This window comes from Coloeus monedula (assembly GCF_965178545.1).
Source record: "Coloeus monedula genome assembly, chromosome: 6".
Classification (NCBI taxonomy): Eukaryota; Metazoa; Chordata; class Aves; order Passeriformes; family Corvidae; genus Coloeus; species Coloeus monedula.
In genome coordinates, this window is record NC_138786.1 from 11,024,829 (window position 1) to 11,043,703 (window position 18,875).

Sequence of the window (18,875 nt, forward strand, 5' to 3'; positions counted from 1 at the left end):
GGTGCTGCCGCCGGTGCTGCCGCCGGTGCTGCCGCCAATGATGTTGCCGATGCCGGTGCTGCCGGTGTCGGTGCTGCTGGTGCTGCTGCCGGTGCCGGTGGCGCTGGCGGCCGGGGGGCGCCGCTGTGCTGCATTGCGGGGCGGGCGGCCCGTCCCCGTCCCCGTCCCTGCGCCCATCCCCGTCCCCGCCCGCCCGGTCGGCTCGGCCCGGCCCTCCCGGGGGGAGCGGGGCTATCGGGGCCGGGCAGCGCCGCCGGCTCCGGGTAGGAATGTCCCTGCGCGCCCAGATAATGTTATTTATATCGCGGTGCAGGGCGGCTCCGCTCCCCCCGCCCCGCTCCCGCACCGGCCCCGCCGCCGCCGCCGCCGCCGCTCGCCCGCCCGCCGCCCCGCGCAGGTGAGACCCCGCGGCACCGGGATGCGCCGCTCCGGGGAACACGGGGGGGACCGGGGGACAGCGGGAGGCGCCGCTCCCCGGGGACACGCGGTGGGGGGGCACCGGCAGACGCTGCCCGCCCCGCGGATACCGGGTGGGGGGTGCGGCACCGAACACCGGGCGCGGTACCGAGGGGGGCCGGTGGGCACGGAGGAAAGTTTGCTGGGGGGTGGTGAAGAGCCCTCCGGGGAGCCTGAACCCCCTTTTCGGGAGATCTGCTGTTACCCCGTGTCCCTCGGGGCTGCTCTCGGGAAGGACGGGGCGGGCGAGTGGCGATGACTTTCTAGGGACACCCTGGGGACAGCCCGGGGACAGTGTGGGGACACCCTGGGAACACTTTTCCTGGGGTGCCAACCCCTGGAGGGCTCCCCACTCCAGTCCTTGGTGCTCCCAGCACCGTTGGGACGCGATGGAAAAGCCGAGTCCTGAGGGTCTTGGTGGGACATATCACCCAACCGACTTTGTCCCCCACTTTTTAGCAACTGGGCAAACTGGAGTTACTGGAAAGGGTTTTTAGGGGGCCGTGCCCTTGGCCCCCCTTGTCCCAGTGCCAGGAGGATGCTCACGGGTGGGTGTTGGGCTGGGGGAATTCTTACCTTCACCCCAATAACCTAGGAGTCCCCCAGGCCTGATTTCCCAGCTTTTCCCTTTATAAATCTCCAGTTCCCAAGCCAGGGGATTGGGGTGCACTGGAAGACGGTGGCAAGCACAGGAGACTCAGAAAACCCTGCTTGGTGCCAGCATGGCCCCCCACAGAGTATTTTATAGCTATCGTATGGTTTGGGGGCAGTGGCTGGTGATTTTGGGGTACAGGGGGGGCAGCTCCTAAGAAGGGAGCGGGGCTCGGCTGGCACCGTGCTTGGGGGAGGCCTATTTATAGCCAAAAATGTCTGTAGAGTGTCAGCACGTGTGCGTGTCACCGGCTTGGGTGACATGGGACAGTCCTGGCATGGCCGGCATGTGGCCCTGGGGAAACCCAAATTCTCCTGGCGGGTGGGAGTGTGGCCGGGGAGCCCTGGCCGGAGCGGGGCATCGCAGCCAGAGGAGCCGTGCCGTGCCTTTCCATGCCCAACCGCCCCGTGCTGTGCCGTGCGGCCATGCCGAGAGGGACCATCTGCTCCCGGCCCTGGCCCTGCGCCTGGCAGGCAGGAGACTCTTGGGGGGCTGGGGGGATGCCCCCCGGCTCCTGCCCCTTCCCAACCAGAGCATGGCTGCTTGTGGACATGGGGGAGATATCAAATCCAAGTGTTTTGGTGAAGTGGAGCAATAGGGACATGCCAGGCTCTGGGTGGTGGTGATGGGGCAGAATTTTGGGGTGTTTCGGGGGATTCTTATGAGTTTCTGTGCACTGGAAATGGGCTTTCCGGCAGCATGCTGTGGCTGTGAGGGATGAGCCAGGGAATGGATTTGAGGGTGCCATGGGCGCCAGGTGCCAACCATTGCCCTGGCTGCCCTTGGGGTGTGGGGGGACATCCCTCATGCCCAGCGGGGGGACTGTGGTGGTGGCACGGTGCCAGCCCCTCACCGGGAAGTGCTGATTCACTGTGCCGAGCCGCTGGCCGGGGAAGGCGACGCTGCCCGGGCCACGGCCGCAGGATGCTGGCGGCGAGGCCGGCATGCTGGCATTCCCAGCTTTCCGCACGCTGAGCGGGAGGAATGACAATTCCCGGGTGGCGAGTGCTGGTGGCGGCGTGGCTGTGCCAGGGAGGGATGCTCAGAAGGTGCTGGTGTGATGGAGGGAGATTTAAAGGATGGGTGAGCGCCCATGCTCAGCATGCTCCCATGGGCCTGCTGTGGCTCCCTTCGGCGTCATCTCCTCCCCCTCCTCCTCCTCCTCCTCTTCCTCCTCCTCCTCCTCCTCCTCCTCCTCCTCCTCCTGGTCTTTCTCCTCCTTGGATGCTTGAGGCCATGGCCCCACTGCTGTGTTGACAGAGACAGTCAGAACTGAGGTGTCCTGCAGAGACCTGACACAACTTAGCACACCCATCCTGCTGTCAGTCCCTGAAGCTTTGGGGGCAAAAATCCCCAAATTTGGTCTCCCACAGGGCTTTCCTGCCCGGGTGAGCTGGGTGCTCTGGCAGAGGCACGGAGTCATGGCATGAGAGGCTGCAGGCCTGGTTCCAGCACCCTCCTGCCTGCTCCGGTACACACCTGCATGGCCCTACACCGACCCGTGTGCCTGCTGCATGTGTCCCATGCACACTCTGGTGTGTTCTTGCATGTCCTTGGTCATATGTGCACACTCTGGCATGTTCCTGCATGTCCTTGCTCAGGCGTACACACTTTGGCACATTTCTACTTGTCCTTGTTCACCTGGGCACTCTCTGGCATGTCCCTGTGTGTCGTTGCTCAGAGATGCACACTCTGGCATGCTTCTGTAGGTCCTCGTTCAAATGTGGGCGCTGTGACAAGTCCCCACATGTCCTGGCTAACAAGTACACACTCTGCCACCCTTCTGCATGCCCTTCCTCACACTTGCACACTCTGGCGTGCTCCCTCATGTCCTTGCTGCACTGTCCACACTCCTGCACGCTCCTTCACATCCTTGCATGCTCCCGGCGCTGGCAGGTCCAAGCCAAGGCCTTGCCTGTGCCGCCCCGATTAGGGTGTGGAGTTGGGGTGTGGCACAGCCTGGGCCGCCCTGATAACCCTGCCAAGGGGGGACCTGGGGGATGCCCAGGGAGTCTGAGGGGGGCCTGGGGGCCCATGGGCTGTCACAGTTCATGGGGACAGCAGGGATTCGGGGCACACAGGGTTTCCCCTGGCACCCACAGCTGAGGGCTCTGTGCAACTCCAGGTTGCAGTAGGGGTCCTGGACATGCTGCTGGCTGTGGGGAGCCCCAACTCATCTCCTCGCACCCCTCAGGGGCCCCAGCAGCTACCGACAGCTGCTCGGAGGCATTTTTAGATACCAGCCATGTCCTATCTGTGTCTCAAATATCCCCGGGGGTGGGTGCCCCCCCCCTGCCAGCAGCTGTCACCCACTTTCTGCCACCGGTGCTGGTGAAGCCCCTGAGTGGCACAGGGGTCGGGTTGGGGGTGAGCAGCAGCTCCTTACCTGGGGGCATCCAAGGACTGGGGGGAGACCCCTGAGGACCTGGGCTGAGGTTTCAGCTGGGCAGAGGGACCTGGGTGGGGACACAGCACTGTAAATAGCCACTGGCACAGCTCGGCACGGCTCAGCATGGGGGTCCTGGAGCGGGCAGCTGCCAGGTGCCCCCCCAACACCTGGGTGGGGCGAGGCTAAATCCCTCTGAGCAGCTTATCCCACAGCTCTGAGCCGCAAATCCCCACGTGCCGCAGGGCTGGCGAGCCACTGTGGCCGCACCAATGCTCACTGTCCCGCTATCTCCCAGGGGTCTCTCACCGGTAGCCGACGGCCACTGGGCCGGGGCACACCGGGACCATGACCTCGGCCAACGACTACGAGCAGCTGGAGCTGCAGCAGCAGTACAGCCGCATCAATGTCCGCTGGGATGCGTCCGACGATGAGCTGGACAACGACAACAGCTCCGCACGGCTCTTTGAGCGCTCCCGCATCAAAGCCCTGGCAGGTGGGTGGCAGGTCCCCTCGGTCCCACCTGGGCTGTCCCCGCTGTCAGTGACCCTGTTCCTACTGTCCCTGCAGACGAGCGGGAGGCCGTGCAGAAGAAAACCTTCACCAAGTGGGTGAACTCGCACCTGGCTCGTGTCACCTGCCGCATCTCAGACCTCTACATGGACCTCCGGGACGGGCGGGTGCTCATCAAGCTGCTGGAAGTGCTGTCAGGAGAGCTTTTGGTAGGAATCCCATCCAGCTGGAGACCCTGGGACCTGTGGCCTGCCACACCACACCACACCACACCACACCATCTCTCTTGGTGTTGGCCAAGGGTTGTGGTGGCAGCATGGGCGTGGGGGTGTCCCTGGGCAGGGCTTGGGGTACCTGGTGTGGAGGGGAGGGTGCTGAGTGCTGTCGTGCTCCAGCCCAAGCCCACCAAGGGCCGGATGCGGATCCACTGCCTGGAGAACGTGGACAAGGCATTGCAGTTCCTGAAGGAGCAGCGGGTGCACCTGGAGAACATGGGCTCCCATGATATTGTGGATGGCAACCACCGTCTTGTCCTTGGCCTCATCTGGACCATCATCCTCCGCTTCCAGGTGAGGACAGGTGGTTTGGGGCATCCCTCCACTCCACACCTCATTCCCAAGTGGGAGCCATCCTCCATGGAACTGCTTTTCCAATCCTAGAATGTCCTTTTGCCCCCAGATCCAGGACATCATCGTGGAGACACAGGAGGGCCGGGAGACACGCTCTGCCAGGGATGCACTGCTGCTTTGGTGCCAGATGAAGACAGCAGGGTAGGTGGTGGGACCCCCATGCCACCACATCAGGGTCCAGGAGTATCCAGAGGGTGACAGTGACACCCTGTCCCCATCACAGGTACCCCCATGTGAATGTCACCAACTTCACCTCGAGCTGGAAGGATGGGCTGGCCTTCAATGCCCTAATCCACAAGCACAGGTAGGTGGCATGGCAGCAGGCCCCAGGGTGTCAGTGGCACTGAGAGATGTCCCACAGGTGTGTCACCCCTGTCCCATGCCCTCTATCCCAAGGCCTGAGCTGGTTGACTTCCAAAACCTGACCAAATCCAATGCCCGGCACAACCTAGAGCATGCGTTCAGTGTGGCAGAGCGGCACCTGGGCATCACCCCTCTCCTCGACCCCGAAGGTGAGACAGTTGCTGCCAATCCTCCTGCCTCAGTTTCCCCTGGGACATTCCCGGCCTCCATGGAGCACAGAGAGGTTCCCAATACATGGAAGGAGGGCATGGGTGGTCACAGGAGGGACCTCATGAGGCCATGGTGGCCTGTGGGGTGGGTTGAGGTTGGGTCAGGAGTGACACCTCTCGCTCACACTGGGCAGATGTGTTCACGGAGAACCCTGATGAGAAGTCCATCATCACCTACGTGGTGGCCTTCTACCACTACTTCTCCAAGATGAAGGTGCTGGAGGTGGAGGGAAGGCGCCTGGGCAAGGTAGGGAATGGCGTTGAGGCGGTCAGGGGTGTTCTCTTGGGGTGCCAGCCTCTTACGCTCACCCCTGGTCCTGCTGCAGGTCATCGAGCACGCCAAGGAGACAGAGCGGATGATTGAGGGCTATGGGGGGCTGGCATCTGACCTGCTCACCTGGATTGAGCAGACCATTGCCTCCCTCAACAGCCGCAGCTTCGCCAACTCGCTGGCTGGGGTGCAGCACCAGCTGCAAGCCTTCAGCACGTACCGCACCGTGGAGAAGCCCCCCAAGTAAGAGCCCCTTGCTCCCCGTGCCTGCCTGGTGGTGTGGGGCACCCAAGGGTGCCCAACACTGAGCTCTCTCTGGGGCAGGTTTCAGGAGAAGGGCAACCTGGAGGTGCTGCTCTTCACCATCCAGTCACGGATGAGGGCCAACAACCAGCGTGTCTACACCCCACATGAGGGCCGCCTGGTCTCCGACATCAACCGGGTACGGGCTCCATCTGCTGCAGTAGCTGGGGGCTGTCTCCTGCAGTGAAGTCAGGTCCATCTCCTGGGGGAAATTTAATTCCTCTCCTGAGGCAGACTGGGTCCATCCGAGAACAGTTCAGGTCCTTGGGCAGGCTGGGATGGGTCCTGGGCCAGGCTGAGTCCATCTCCTGAGGCAGTTCAGGTCCATTCCAGGACACACTGAATCCATCCTGGGGCAGGACTGATCCATCCCATAGCAGGTTGTCTTCCACCACCTGGGGGTCCTGGTGGGGTTCGCCCGCAGAACAAGACACGGGTGGTGGGGGAACGTGGGATACAGGTGCCACCTGTCCACTGCCACCTTCCCCCAGGCCTGGGAGCAGCTGGAGAAAGCGGAACATGAGCGGGAGCTGGCGCTGCGCAACGAGCTGATCCGTCAGGAGAAGCTGGAGCAGCTGGCGCGGCGCTTCGACCGCAAAGCAGCCATGCGGGAGGCCTGGCTGAGCGAGAACCAGCGCCTGGTGGCCCAGGTGAGGACGGGGACCCCCACCCTGGGGACCCCCACCCTGAGGAGCTCCACCAGAGCCTCACTTCAGGCTCTGTGCCGGGGCAGGACAACTTTGGGCAGGACTTGGCAGCGGTGGAGGCAGCCAAGAAGAAGCACGAGGCCATTGAGACGGACACAGCTGCCTACAGGGAGCGAGTGCAGGCCATCGAGGCAGTGGCCAGGGAGCTGGAGCTGGAGGGCTACCACGACATCCAGCGCATCAACGGGCGCAAGGACAACATCCTGCGGCTCTGGGAGCACCTCCTGGAGCTGCTGGCTGCCCGACGCCAGCGCCTGGAGATGAACCTCACCCTGCAGCACCTCTTCCAGGAGATGCTCCATTGCATTGACTGGATGGATGAGGTCAAGGTGAGCTGTGGGCATTGGGTATCACACGGGTGAGGTGTCTTTGTCCCACCAGGTGTTGGTGGGAGTTCCCTGAGGAGGGAGATAGATGTTGGGGTGCTGGTGCTGAGTTTTGGGTGTCAGTGGGTAATGGCTGAGGGTCTCCTGCAGGTGAAGCTGGCATCTCCCGAATCTGGGAAGCACCTTCTGGAAGCAGAGGAGCTGCTGCAGACCCACCGTCTGCTGGAGGCTGACATGGCTGTACAGGCAGAGAAGACCCGGGCCATCAGCGCTGCTGCCCTCCGCTTTGCCGACGCTGAGGGTAGGTGTGCCGGGACACCCCAGCATCCCTGGCGTGGCAGAGGGAAAGCAGGACACTGGACTGACGACCACTCACCCTGCTCCCTGCCCAGGCTATCGTCCCTGCGACCCCAAAGTCATCCGGGACCGCGTGAGCCACCTGGAGATGTGCCGGCGGGAGCTGCAGGTACTGGCGGCGCGGAGGAGAGCCTTGCTGGAGCAATCCCGCTCCCTCTGGACCTGCCTGTGGGAGCTGGACGAGGCAGAGAGCTGGATCAAGGAGCAGGAGCAGCTCTACTCCTCCCTGGACTTCGGGAAGGACCTGCCGGGCGTGCTGCTGCTCCAGCGCCGGCACGCCGCCTTCGAGGCCGAGCTGCGGAGCCGGGGTGGGCGGCTGGAGCAGGCGCTGGCGGTGGGCGAGGGGCTGGCAGCCGCAGGCCGGGCGGCCGAGCGGCTGCGGGAGCGGGGGGCGGCCGTGCGGGCGCTGTGGGCGCAGCTGGAGGAGCTGGCGGCGTTCCGACGGCGCGGCTTGCGGGAAGCCGAGGGCTTCTTCCAGTTCCAGGCGGAGGTGGAGGAGGTGGCGGAGGGGCTGCAGGATGCCCACCGGCGGGCGGCCGCCGAGGAGCTGGGCCAGGATGAATCCCGCACCCTCGTCCTGCTGCGGCAGCACCAGGAGCTGCTGGACGAGCTGGCGGCCGCCCGGGAGCAGCTGGACAGGCTGGCGCAGCAGGCCGAGGGCTTCCCGCCGGAGCTGCGCGCCGGCCCCGAGGCGCAGAGCCGGCTGGCGGCCCTGCGGGAGCTGCACGCCGAGGCAGCCGCGCTGGCTGAGCGCCGCGGCCGCCAGCTGCAGGACGCCCTGGACCTCTACACCGTTTTCGGGGAGAGCGACGCCTGCCATCTCTGGATGGGCTCCAAGGAGACCTGGCTGGGAGAGCTGGAGGTGCCGCAGGCGCTGGAGGACCTGGACGTGACGCAGCGCAGGTAGGAAGGAGCCCCCACCGTGGCAGTGCTGCCGTGCCCTGTCCTGAGTTGCTGCTTGTTCTAAACCTGGACATTCCCGCAGGTTGGACGGGCTGGAGCAAGACATGGCCACCGTGGCTTCCCAGATTGCCGCAGTCAACCAGGCAGCCGACGGGCTCTTGGCCAGTGGGCACCCCCGGAGCCCCCAGGTCCGGCAGTGCCGGGAACAGCTCAACGAGAGGTGCGGTGGCGGTGGTGGGTGATGCCAGGGGGAGCGGGTGACGCGGTGACGGTGTGTTCCCCACCATCCTCCACTGCTGTCCTACAGGTGGGGTCGGTTCCGGGAGCTGGTGTCCGAGCGCCGGCGGGCAGTGGGCTCAGCCCTGCGCCTCCTCAACTACAACCTGGAGTCCGAGGAGACCCAGAAATGGCTGCAAAGCAAAGCCCGGGCAGTGGAGGCCACGGCCGAGCTCGGCCGCGACCTGGCCGGTGTCCTGGCCACCCAGCGCAAGCTCTATGGCATCGAGCGGGAGCTGGCGGTGGCCCAGGACCGCCTGGCTGCCCTGCGCTCCCAAGCTGAGCGCCTGGCCGAGGAGAGGCCTGAGGTGGCTGTGGAAGTGGCCCAGAAGCTGGCGGCGGCCACGTCCGCCTGGGATGAGCTGCAGGCGGCCCTGGCAGAGCGAGCAGCGTCCCTAGGGGAAGCTGGGCAGCTCCGGAGTTTCCTGCAGGACCTGGATGACTTCCAGGCGTGGCTCTTTGGCGCTCAGAAAGCCGTGGCGGCCGTTGATGAGGTGCCGGCATCACTGGGGGAGGCAGAGGAGATGCTGCAGCGGCACGAAGCTGCCTGGCGCGACGCCGAGGAGCATGCAGGAGCCTTCACTGCCTTGGTGGAGGCGGGGGAGCGGGTGCTGGGGGGCCAGACGGACCCCGAGTACGAGGGGCTGCGGCAGCGCCTGAGCGGCGTGAAGGATGGCTGGGCTGCCCTGGGCAAGATGGCAGAGGCTCGGAAGCGCTTCCTCACCCAGTGCCGCGACTTCCAGGAGTTCCTTCGCGACACCAAGCAGGCAGAGATCCTCCTCACCAAGCAGGTGGGTGCTCAAGTGATGTCCTTTGGGTCTCTTGGCTCACAGGCACCCCAAAAACGGGTGATTGTGTGCTGATCCCTTGCTGTGTCTCTCAGGAGTACACGCTGTCCCACCTGGAGCTGCCCTCCACGCTGGAGGGCTCGGCTGCTGCCCTGCACCGCTTCCAGAACTTCCGTGCCAGTGTGGAGAGCAATGCCAAGAAGGTCCCGGAGGTGGTAGTTGGTGGCACCAAACTGGTGGCTGAGGAGAACATCTTTGCCGAGAAGATCTCTGAGAAGTGCCGAACTCTCCAGGAGCGGTGAGTCTGGCGCAGGGCCAGCGGGTGGGTGGGTAGCGTATGGGCAGCAGGGCTGACACTGCACATCCATGGTCCCCTGCCAGGCATGGAGCTGTCATGGACAAGGTGGAGGAAGCAGCGGATTTGATGCAGGACAATCACGACCTACAGACCTTCCTGCAGAGCTGTCGGGAGGTAGGAATGCAGCACAGCTTGTGGCACCCCCCGGGGGTCCCTATTGACACTGCTGAGCACTGACACCCCTTCCCTGCAGTTTGACGCCTGGGTGGATGAGAAGATGCTGATGGCTCAGGATGTCTCCTATGGAGAAACCCGTGGTCTCCACAGCAAGTGGCAGAAGCACCAGGCATTTATGGCTGAGCTGGCACCCAACCAGAGCTGGCTGGAGAAGATTGAGGCGGTGGGTGCTGGCACACAGGGGGAATGGTGTTGGGGAAGAGTCTGGAGCATGAGGAATTGTTGAGGGAGCTGGGAGGCTCAGCCTGGAGAAAAGGAAGCTCAGGGGGAAACCTTCTCGCTCTCTACAACTCCCTGACAGGAGGGTGCAGCCAGGTGGGGGTTGGGCTCTGCTCCCAGGGAACAAGGGAAAGGACAAGAGGAAAAAGCCTCAAGTTGCATCAGGGAAGGTTTGGATTGGATATCAGGGAAAATTTCTTCAGGGAAGGGGTTGTGCAGCCCTGGCACAGACTGCCCATGGCAGTGGTAGAATCCCTGTCCCTGGAGGGGTTTAAAAGCTGTGTGGATGTGGCATTTGGGGACATGGGTTAGTGGTGGCCTTGGTAGTGCTGGGGGAATGGTCGGACTCGATGACCTGAGAGGTGTCTTCCAACCTTAACAATTCCATGACTCTGGAACGCTCCCAGCCTGCTGCATGGGTGGGATGCCCCCATGCCGCAGTGACCACCCTCCTCTCTGCTGTTGCTGCAGGAGGGGACGGAGCTGGCCACACGCAAGCCGCAGTACAGCGCGGTGGTGACGCAGCGGCTGGAGGAGCTGCGCCGGCGCTGGGCCGGGCTGCGCAGCGCTGCCGAGGACAGGGGCCGGCAGCTGTTCGAGGCTGAGCGCTCGGCCCTGTACGCCCGGAGCTATGGGGAGCTGGAGAGCTGGCTGGGGCGGGCGCAGGAGGAGCTGCGCCACGCTGAGAAGGTCAAGGACCTCACCGCCACCAACCTGTTGCTGAAGAGGTTGACGGTGGGTGCTGGCACCTCACTGGGTCCTTTGGAAAGGGGCAGGAGGCCCGAGGCGATGGGGTTTGTTCCCAAATGGGACTGGGGTTCTCCATCTCGGCTCTGATCCCTAACTCACATGGATTTGTCCCGCCAGAGACTGGAAGAGCAAGTGAGAACGTGGATGAAGGAGCTGGAGGAGCTGGGGTGGCAGGGCACCCCTGGTGCCGGGGATATGCCAGATGCCACCAGGCAGGAGCAGATGCTCCGGCAGCGAGTCCTTGAGCTGCTGGAGCCACTGGAGAGGAAGAGGAAGGAGCTGGAGACTGCCAAGGCCATGTACCAGCTGGGGCGGGATCTGGAGGATGAGACAGTGAGTATCCTCACTGTGGCGGGGGCCAGGGGGCTGGGGCTACCCATGGGTGCTGTAGGGGGCTCACTGGGTGCTCCTTCCTGCAGCTGTGGGTGCAGGAGCGGCTTTCCCTGGCGAGGTCAACGGATCACGGCACCGACCTCCCAAGCGTGCAGCGCCTGACCAAGAGGAACGAGGTGAGCCTGGGTACTGCAGCAACACCCACCATTCTGGGTGGTCCCTCGGGATCCATCCCATGGGTGACTCTCACTGTGACTTCCCTCCTGCTGGCAGACACTGCAGAAGGAGCTGGCAGGCCATGCCCCCCGCCTGGGTGAGGTGCTCAGCCGGGGAGAGGCAGCGGGGAGCAGTGAGGAGCCAGGCCCGGAGCTGGCGGTACTGGCACAGGAGCTGCGGGAACTGTGGGAGACGCTGCAGGAGGAGGCAGCTGCCCGGCACCAGCGCCTGCAGGAGGCCGGAGAGGCCCAGCAGTACTACCTGGATGCTGATGAGGCTGAGGCCTGGGTTAGCGAGCAGGAGCTTTTCATGGGACCTGAGGAGAAACCAAAGGTGAGGAGTGATTCCATGTGGTGCTCCGTGTTTGGCGGGGTCTGTGCTGCACTGGGCCCTGCCTTGCTGGGATGCCCAATGTTGACCCAGGTGGTGCCACGCTGTGCAGTTGAATATCATCCATATGTGACACACCATCGTGTGTCCTGCTCTTATGTGTCATTCCCCTGCCATTACACACTATCCATCCCATTCCATGCCATGCTCTGCTGAGCTCACCATTTCCCCCTATGGCATCAGATAGAGCCAGGACATTCCTGTAGGGTGGGCACTGGGTCTAGACCCTAGTCCCTGTTCCCTTACCATGCCAGGTGCTGACAGCACCGATGTTTTCCATGCCATAGGATGAGGAGAGCTGCTTGATGATGCTGAAGAGACATGTCCGGCAGCTGCGCTCCATTGAGGACTATGGACAAACCATCAAGGAGCTGGCAGGGAGGGCGCAGCAGCTGCTCTCTGCCGGACACCCCGAGGGGTAGGTGCCACGCCGTGTGTCCCCTGTCCCTCAGGGCAACCCTGTGCCCTCAGCACTGTGTGGGTGGGGGGTTTGGCTGGAGCTCTGGCACTGTCAGGTGCTCCATTTGGGCAGGGAGGTGGTCGCAGAGGGATATGGGGAGCACAAAGCGGGTCCTTCACCCCCAAACCCCCCCAGATGTCAACACAGGTGGGTTGGGGACATTTTTTCATGGGTGAGAACTGGGTGTCTGTGTGCCGGGGCCGCGCAGGGAGCAGATCATCCGGCTGCAGGGCCAGGTGGACAAGCACTACGCGGGGCTGAAGGAGGCGGCCGAGGAGCGCCGCCGGCGCCTGGAGAACATGTCACACCTCTTCCAGCTGAAGCGGGAGGTGGAAGAGCTGGAGCAGTGGATTGCCGAGCGTGATGTGGTCGCCTCCTCCCCGGAGATGGGGCAAGACCTGGACCATGTCATGGTGAGGATGATGGGATGGTTGTGGCAGTGACAGCGGGTGGCTTGAGGGGGGTGACTTGACTCTTCTCTTCCCTCCGTGCAGCTCCTGCGGGAGAAGTTTCGGGAGTTTGCACGAGAGACAGGCAGCGTGGGGCAGGAGCGCGTGGACCGGGTGAACCTGACCATTGAGGACCTCATCGATGCGGGGCACATCGAGGCGGCCACCATAGCCGAGTGGAAGGATGGGCTGAATGAGAGCTGGGCCGACCTCCTGGAGCTGATCGACACCCGCATGCAGCTCCTCGCTGCCTCCCACGACCTCCACAAGTACTTCTATGACGGCGGAGAGCTGCTGGCCCTCATCGCTGCCCGGCGCAAGGAGCTGCCCCAGGATCTGGGAGAGGATGCCGGCACAGTGGAGGCTTTCCACCGAATGCACAGCGCCTTCGAGAGGGACCTCCAGCTGCTGGAGGCACAGGTGAGGCTCCAGCCTGGCATGGATGCCAGCACTCAGCATTCCCCATGGTCTTGTGGAAGGTGTCCCTACCCGTGGTGGGACACTGGGCTCAATGGCCTTTGAGGTCCCTCCCAGCCCAAGCCTTTCTCTGATTCTCCATGCAGGTGCAGCAGTTTCGGGAGACAGCAGCACGCCTGCAGACCGCCTATGCCGGGGAGAAGGCAGCTGGAATCCAGAAGCAGGAGCAGGAGGTGTCCCAAGCGCTGCAGGAGCTGCTGGAAGCGTGCAGTGGGCGCCGGGCACGGCTGGTGGACACGGCTGACAAACACCGCTTCTTCAGCATGGCACGGGATCTGCTCTCCTGGATGGAGAGCACCGTCCGGCAGATTGAGACACAGGAGAAACCCAGGTATGGATGCACCCAGCGGGCACCCGGGATGGGACATGGAACAGATGGCACCACTGACACTGGTGCCTGTGTCCCCAGGGATGTCTCCTCGGTGGAGCTGCTGATGAGATATCACCAGGGAATTAAGGCTGAGGTGGATGCTCGGGGCAAGAACTTCACCACCTGCATTGAGCTGGGCAAGAAGCTGCTGCAGCGCAAGCACCAGGACTCACCAGAGGTGAGGGAATCAGGGATAGGGGGCGGTGGGGGCGATGCCGTCTGGGCCACCCCGTGACAGCAGCCCCTTGCAGATCAAGGCGAAGCTGGTGGAGTTGGTGGACAAGAGGAAAGCCATGATGGAGACATGGGAGCAGCGCTGGGAGCGGCTGCGGCTGCGTGAGTCTGCCAGGGATGCTGGGGAGGAGCGTGGTGGTGCCAGGTGTGGTGGGATGGGTGGTCCAGGGGCTGAGCACTGCCTGTCCCTCCCACAGTGCTGGAGGTGTGCCAGTTCTCCCGTGACGCCTCGGTGGCCGAGTCATGGCTCATGGCTCAGGAGCCCTACCTGGCCAGCAGTGACTATGGGCAGACGGTGGATGCAGTGGAGAAGCTGCTGAAGCGGCACGAGGCTTTTGAGAAGTCCTCAGCCACCTGGGAGGAGCGCATTGCCGCCCTCAGGAAGCTGACAACGGTGAGGAAGGCTTGGGATGAGGCCTCTGCTGCCCTGCCTCAGTGTCCCCCCCATCCCTTAACACCTTCACCCCTTCCTCGGCAGCTGGAGCTCCTGGGCGGGCGGTCCCTGCATGAGGGGCTGGTGCGGGATGGGACGACGCGCTCCGAGGCTCCCGACTACTGCCTGGATCTGGATGGGGAGCTGGAGGCCGGGTAAGGGATGCCACCACCATTCCATGTGACCAGGGACACAGTTTTCACATCCCTCTTCTCAAACCATTAAGGATGTTTTTTAGCGTTAAGGGGCTTTTTAGCGATTTACCTTTTCCAAGCAATAAATTGATGCTGATAAAGAGGAGAGATGAAGGTCAAGCCTCACTCTGACAGGGCTTTCATCCCTCAGGAGTACAGGAGAGCAGCAGCCAGCCCCATCCCTGTGGGATCATGTCTGGGATGGGGATGATGACTGACTGTCTGCCTGTGCAGGTCTGAGGAAGAGGAGGAGAAGAAGGATGTGAGCACACAGGACACTTCACTGCCCACCACGGATGGACCAGAGCCGGTCAGTTCTTGAGTTTAGCTTTTACCTTCCCCGACAGCCAAAAAAGTGTCCCTGCATGTCCGTGCATGCCCCCGTGACCGTGACCTCATTGTGCTGACAGATCCCTGCATGCCCAACCCTCACCTTGTCCTTGTCTTGTGTTGAATAAATGCCGAATTACCCCAAAAAGGCTGGGCGGGCAGAGGGGTGCTGCAGGTCCCCTTTGCCCCAACTTCTGGGGTGACATGGGGGGTGGCACCCATGGTGTATGCGTGTGTCTGGGATCAGTGCAGCGGCCAGAGTTGGAGCATCTGCCCTGGGGCCACCATGTCACCCCAAGGGACATCACTGCTGTATGGGACATCAGCACCCTTCGGGGCATCGTCACCCTGCAGGGCACTGTCACCCTGTGGGACATCATCGGCACCCTGTGGGGAATTTTCACCCTGTGGAGCATCATCACCCCAAGAGACACAGTCACCGTATGGGGCGTTACACCCTGCAGCATTGTCAGCCTGCAAGGCAACGTCGCCCACAGGGCATTGTCACTGTGTGCCAGCCCCTGTGCTGGCTGCCAGCTCTCTGCTCCTCCCACCTGCTCTGCCTGCGCGGGGACACGATGGCTCGCTGTGACTATGCCTGCTTAGGGACAGGAACCCCTTCTCCCTCTTCTGCCTCTTCTGCCTGCCTGGGGACACGGGCATCTCCTGGCTCCTCAGGGACAGGATCCTTGAGCGCCTACATGGGAACAAGCTCATTTGTGCCTGATCAGGGACATGGGGATCTTCTGGCTACTCAGGGACAGTGTGGCCTTCTGCCTGCTTGGGGATATGGCCACTTTCATCAGCTTGGGGACAGCAGCCCTCTCTGCTTACTGCCAGCCTGCTCAGGGACATGGGCATCCTCTGGCTCCTTGGGGACAGGAACCCCTTCTGCCTCTTCTGCCTGCCTGGGGACATGGGCATCTCCCGGCTTCTTGGGGACAAGATAATTTCTGCCAGCACAGGGACATGAGCATCTTCTGACTACTCAGGAACAGGATCCTCTCTGGCTACTTGGGGACATGGCCACTTTCAACTGCTTGGGGACAGGAGTGCTCTCAGCTTACTGCCAGCCTGCTTGGGAACATGGGCATCCTCTGGATCCCTGGGGACCAGATCACTTTCCCCTGCCTGGGGACAGGATCCTTGAGAACCTACCTGGGGACAAGAGCATTTCTGCCAGCTCAGGGACATGGGCATCTCCTTGGGGACAGGAGATGCTTTCTTGGGGATATGGGAATCTTTTGGCTCCTTGGGGACAGGATGCTCTTTGCCTGCTCAGGAACACTGACACTTTCGCCTCCTTGGGGACAGGAGTCCCCTCTACCTGGGACATCTCCTGCCTCCCTGGGAAGATCACATTTGCCTGCCTGGGGACAAGACCCCTGACTACACACCTGGCGACAAGATCACTTCTGCCTGCTCGGGGACATGGGCATCTCCTGGCTCCTTGGGGACAGGGGCCCTGGCCAAGCCCCTCCTCTGGCACCCAGCTGGATGGGTGTCCCCTTTGTCGGGCACCACATTCCTCAACCGGACCTCCCCAAGTCCCCTGGGCTGGCGACAACACTGAGGTGGCTCCCAGGACTGCTCATCTAGCTTGGTTCAACCTCATCATCCCAAATCTGAGGAGACACTGGCACCGAGACTGGCGGGTGCCAGGGCTGGCTGGTGTCCCAGCCACTCACTGGGGTCCTCCCAGTAGCCACCAGTTTTTGTGTACTGGAGCTGGTGGCTTCACTGGCACTGTGCTGAGGGTCCCAGCTGATTCCTGTGGTCTTCCCAGTACCTACCTGTTCTCAAATACTGGAGCTGGGGGGGGTCACTGGCACCAAGGTCTGGGGGTCCAAGGGCTAGACCATGTCCCAGCTGCTCACTGGGGTCCCCCAGTAGCCACCAATTCCTGCACATTGGAGCTGGACAGGCTGACACACACACACGTTGACACTGCACTGAGTCCAAGGGCTGGACCATGTCCCAGATGCTCACTGGGGTCTTCCCAATAACCATCAGTTCCCACACACTGGATCTGCACAGAGGGTCCCAGGGCTGGGCTCACTGCAGGATTGCAGACACTCACTGTGAGATCACATCTGGCATGGGGATGCTGTGTGGTCCTCTCAGCAGTCACCAGCTCCCACATACTGGAACTGGTGGGGTCATTGACACCCAGCCACTCAGTAGGGTCCTCCCAATAGCCACCAGTTCCCACATACTGGAGCTGGTGAGGTCACTGCTATGGAGACCTGGGGGTGACCCACCCCCAGGCCACCAGACTGAGGTCCATGGCCCACTGGTGACAGCAACCCATGTGCCCAGTGCCACCATGGGAGGGGACAACAACTTGCCATGGGTCCATCAGTGGCAGTGGGTGGGCGACACCATGGCGTAACCACGCCATTGCCTCGTGACAGCTGGTGCCAAGGACAGGTGATGAGGAGCCGGTGTCACCAACCCCACGGCCACCACGGGAGGAGCCAGAGGAGCCAGCCACGCTGCCTGCCCGTGTCAGCAGTATCCAGCTGGAGGGCTACCTCGGCCGCAAACACGACCTAGAGGCGGCCACCAAGCGCGCATCCAACCGGTAGGCACGGCGGCGGCGGCGGCAAGCGCGGTGTCCCCGGTGGGGCGGTGTCCCCAGGGTGACGCAGTGCTGGCGCAGGTCATGGAGCACGCGGTACTGCGTCCTGCGGGGTGGCCAGCTCGCCTTCTTCAAGGACGCCAAGAGCCGTGCACTGGGGCTGCCGTGCCAGGGTGAGGAGCCCCTGGGGCTGTGGGATGCCCGCTGCGAGGTGCCCGCGGGCTACAAGAAAAAGAAACACGTCTTCAAGCTCAGGTGAGGGTGTGGCACCGTACGAGGTGGCATGGTGGGCAGGCGTGGCACTGGTATCTGTGCTCTGTCCCTAGGCTCAGCAACGGCAGTGAGTGGCTGTTCCATGGCAAGGATGAGGTGAGGGGTGGCCTGGGGGGACATGGGGTGGCTGGTGGAGCCCAGGGGGCACAGGGTGGCTAGGGGATGTGGTGGTGGTCAGCAGTGCCCAAGGGGGCATGGGATGGCCAGTGGTGCCCATGGGACACAGGGGTGGTCAGAGAGGTCCAGAGGGACAAAGCATGGCTGGTTGTTCCCAGGGGTACACCAGTGGTGCCCAGGGGTTCATGGGGTGGCTGTAGATGTCCGGGGAATGTGGTGGTGGCCAGCAGTGACCAGGGGTACACAGGGATGGCCAGGGGATGTGGTCAGCAGTGGCCAGCAAGGCTCAGAGGGGCAGGGGATAGCCATGGGTGCCGTAAGGACATGGTGAAGGGCTGGCAGTGCCCAAGGGGACATGGGTGCCTGGGGAAGACCTGGAGCAACTGGCATCACCCAGGGGGCCCTGAGGGTGGCTGGGACACTGCTGAGGGGCCGGGGGAACCCCCCCTGACCATCCCCCCATGCCCACAGGAGGAGCTGCAGGCCTGGCTGCAGGGGCTGAGCTCAGCCATCATGGAGTGTCGGGGCAGCCGTGGGAAGGCACAGAGCCTTCCCCTCCCCCTGCCCATACCCCCGGCCCCCCCTGAAGCCCCCCTGCCCCGCAAGGACAAGGAGAAACGCTTCAGCTTCTTCCCAAAAAAGAAATAACCCCCCTGGATGGCGGGAGGGGGGGGGGGAATGACACCCCACGTCACGCCAGCGGGGCCACACATGCGTGAGGACACGCGTGTGCGGTGCCTGTACAGGTGCCACTGGGTCTGGGGGGGTACGCGGGGGTCACGCGTGGGCAGGAGCCCCCCAGCCCCCCTGCCACGAGCACACGTGTCCGTGTGCACAGGTGTATATATATATATTTGTATTTATATATATACATACATTTACACGCTTCAGGCACACCCCTGCGCGGAGGCGGCCGCAGGTGCCCCCCAGGCGTGTGCCCCCCGTGCCCACACGTGTCCCTGCACGCACACGTCTGCACACGTGTGTCCCCGCATGCAGGTGCACCCCCGGCCCCCTCTGCACGCACGGCACAGGTGTGCGCCCCACAGGTGTGCATGGACCCCCCAGCACCCGCACGGGGGGTGCCTGGGTGCCCCCCAAAGCCATAACCTCCCCCCAAAGCGTGTGGGTGCAGAGGGGGGACCCCCCAGCCCCCGCGGGCACCAACCAAAGAGTGTCAGCCCATGGGGGCCCCTCTCCGGCACCCACCCCGTGCTCCCCCCCCAGCCGGGGTGGGGGGGGCCCCCTGCATCCCGCACACGGGCTGAGACACCCTGGGGGGGGTGGGGATGGGCAACCAGAGAGGAACTTTGGGTTCAGTTTGGGGTTTTTTTTCTAATAAAGATGTGAAAGCGAGCGGGGTGCAGTGCTGAGT

At 63.2% G+C, this 18,875-nt stretch overlaps 1 protein-coding gene across 1 annotated transcript; it reads left to right on the plus strand.

Moving 5' to 3' along the window:
* Positions 1 to 197: 197 nt before the first annotated feature.
* SPTB (spectrin beta, erythrocytic) lies at positions 198 to 18,856 on the plus strand. Its single transcript, XM_082283377.1, has 36 exons — positions 198 to 397; positions 3,793 to 3,990; positions 4,065 to 4,216; positions 4,403 to 4,576; positions 4,686 to 4,777; positions 4,860 to 4,940; positions 5,033 to 5,148; positions 5,343 to 5,455; positions 5,535 to 5,722; positions 5,804 to 5,921; positions 6,274 to 6,432; positions 6,516 to 6,818; positions 6,966 to 7,116; positions 7,208 to 8,075; positions 8,158 to 8,295; positions 8,383 to 9,142; positions 9,235 to 9,437; positions 9,521 to 9,611; positions 9,691 to 9,837; positions 10,365 to 10,628; positions 10,761 to 10,976; positions 11,063 to 11,152; positions 11,250 to 11,525; positions 11,870 to 12,000; positions 12,251 to 12,455; positions 12,537 to 12,911; positions 13,055 to 13,299; positions 13,378 to 13,516; positions 13,590 to 13,674; positions 13,770 to 13,966; positions 14,051 to 14,160; positions 14,434 to 14,509; positions 16,944 to 17,113; positions 17,192 to 17,365; positions 17,437 to 17,479; positions 17,972 to 18,856. Exons 2-36 carry the CDS (start codon positions 3,843 to 3,845, stop codon positions 18,146 to 18,148), a joined length of 6,975 nt encoding a protein of 2,324 aa, XP_082139503.1. The 5' UTR covers positions 198 to 397; positions 3,793 to 3,842; the 3' UTR covers positions 18,149 to 18,856.
* Positions 18,857 to 18,875: the final 19 nt, after the last annotated feature.

Bases quoted from the DNA above. Each gene is read 5' to 3' on its own strand.
- SPTB (XM_082283377.1), top strand. From the start codon at position 3,843: ATGACCTCGGCCAACGACTACGAGCAGCTGGAGCTGCAGCAGCAGTAC. The intron at 17,114-17,191 runs GTAGGCACGGCG...GTGCTGGCGCAG, and splicing joins ACCAAGCGCGCATCCAACCG to GTCATGGAGCACGCGGTACT. The intron at 17,366-17,436 runs GTGAGGGTGTGG...CTCTGTCCCTAG, and splicing joins AAACACGTCTTCAAGCTCAG to GCTCAGCAACGGCAGTGAGT.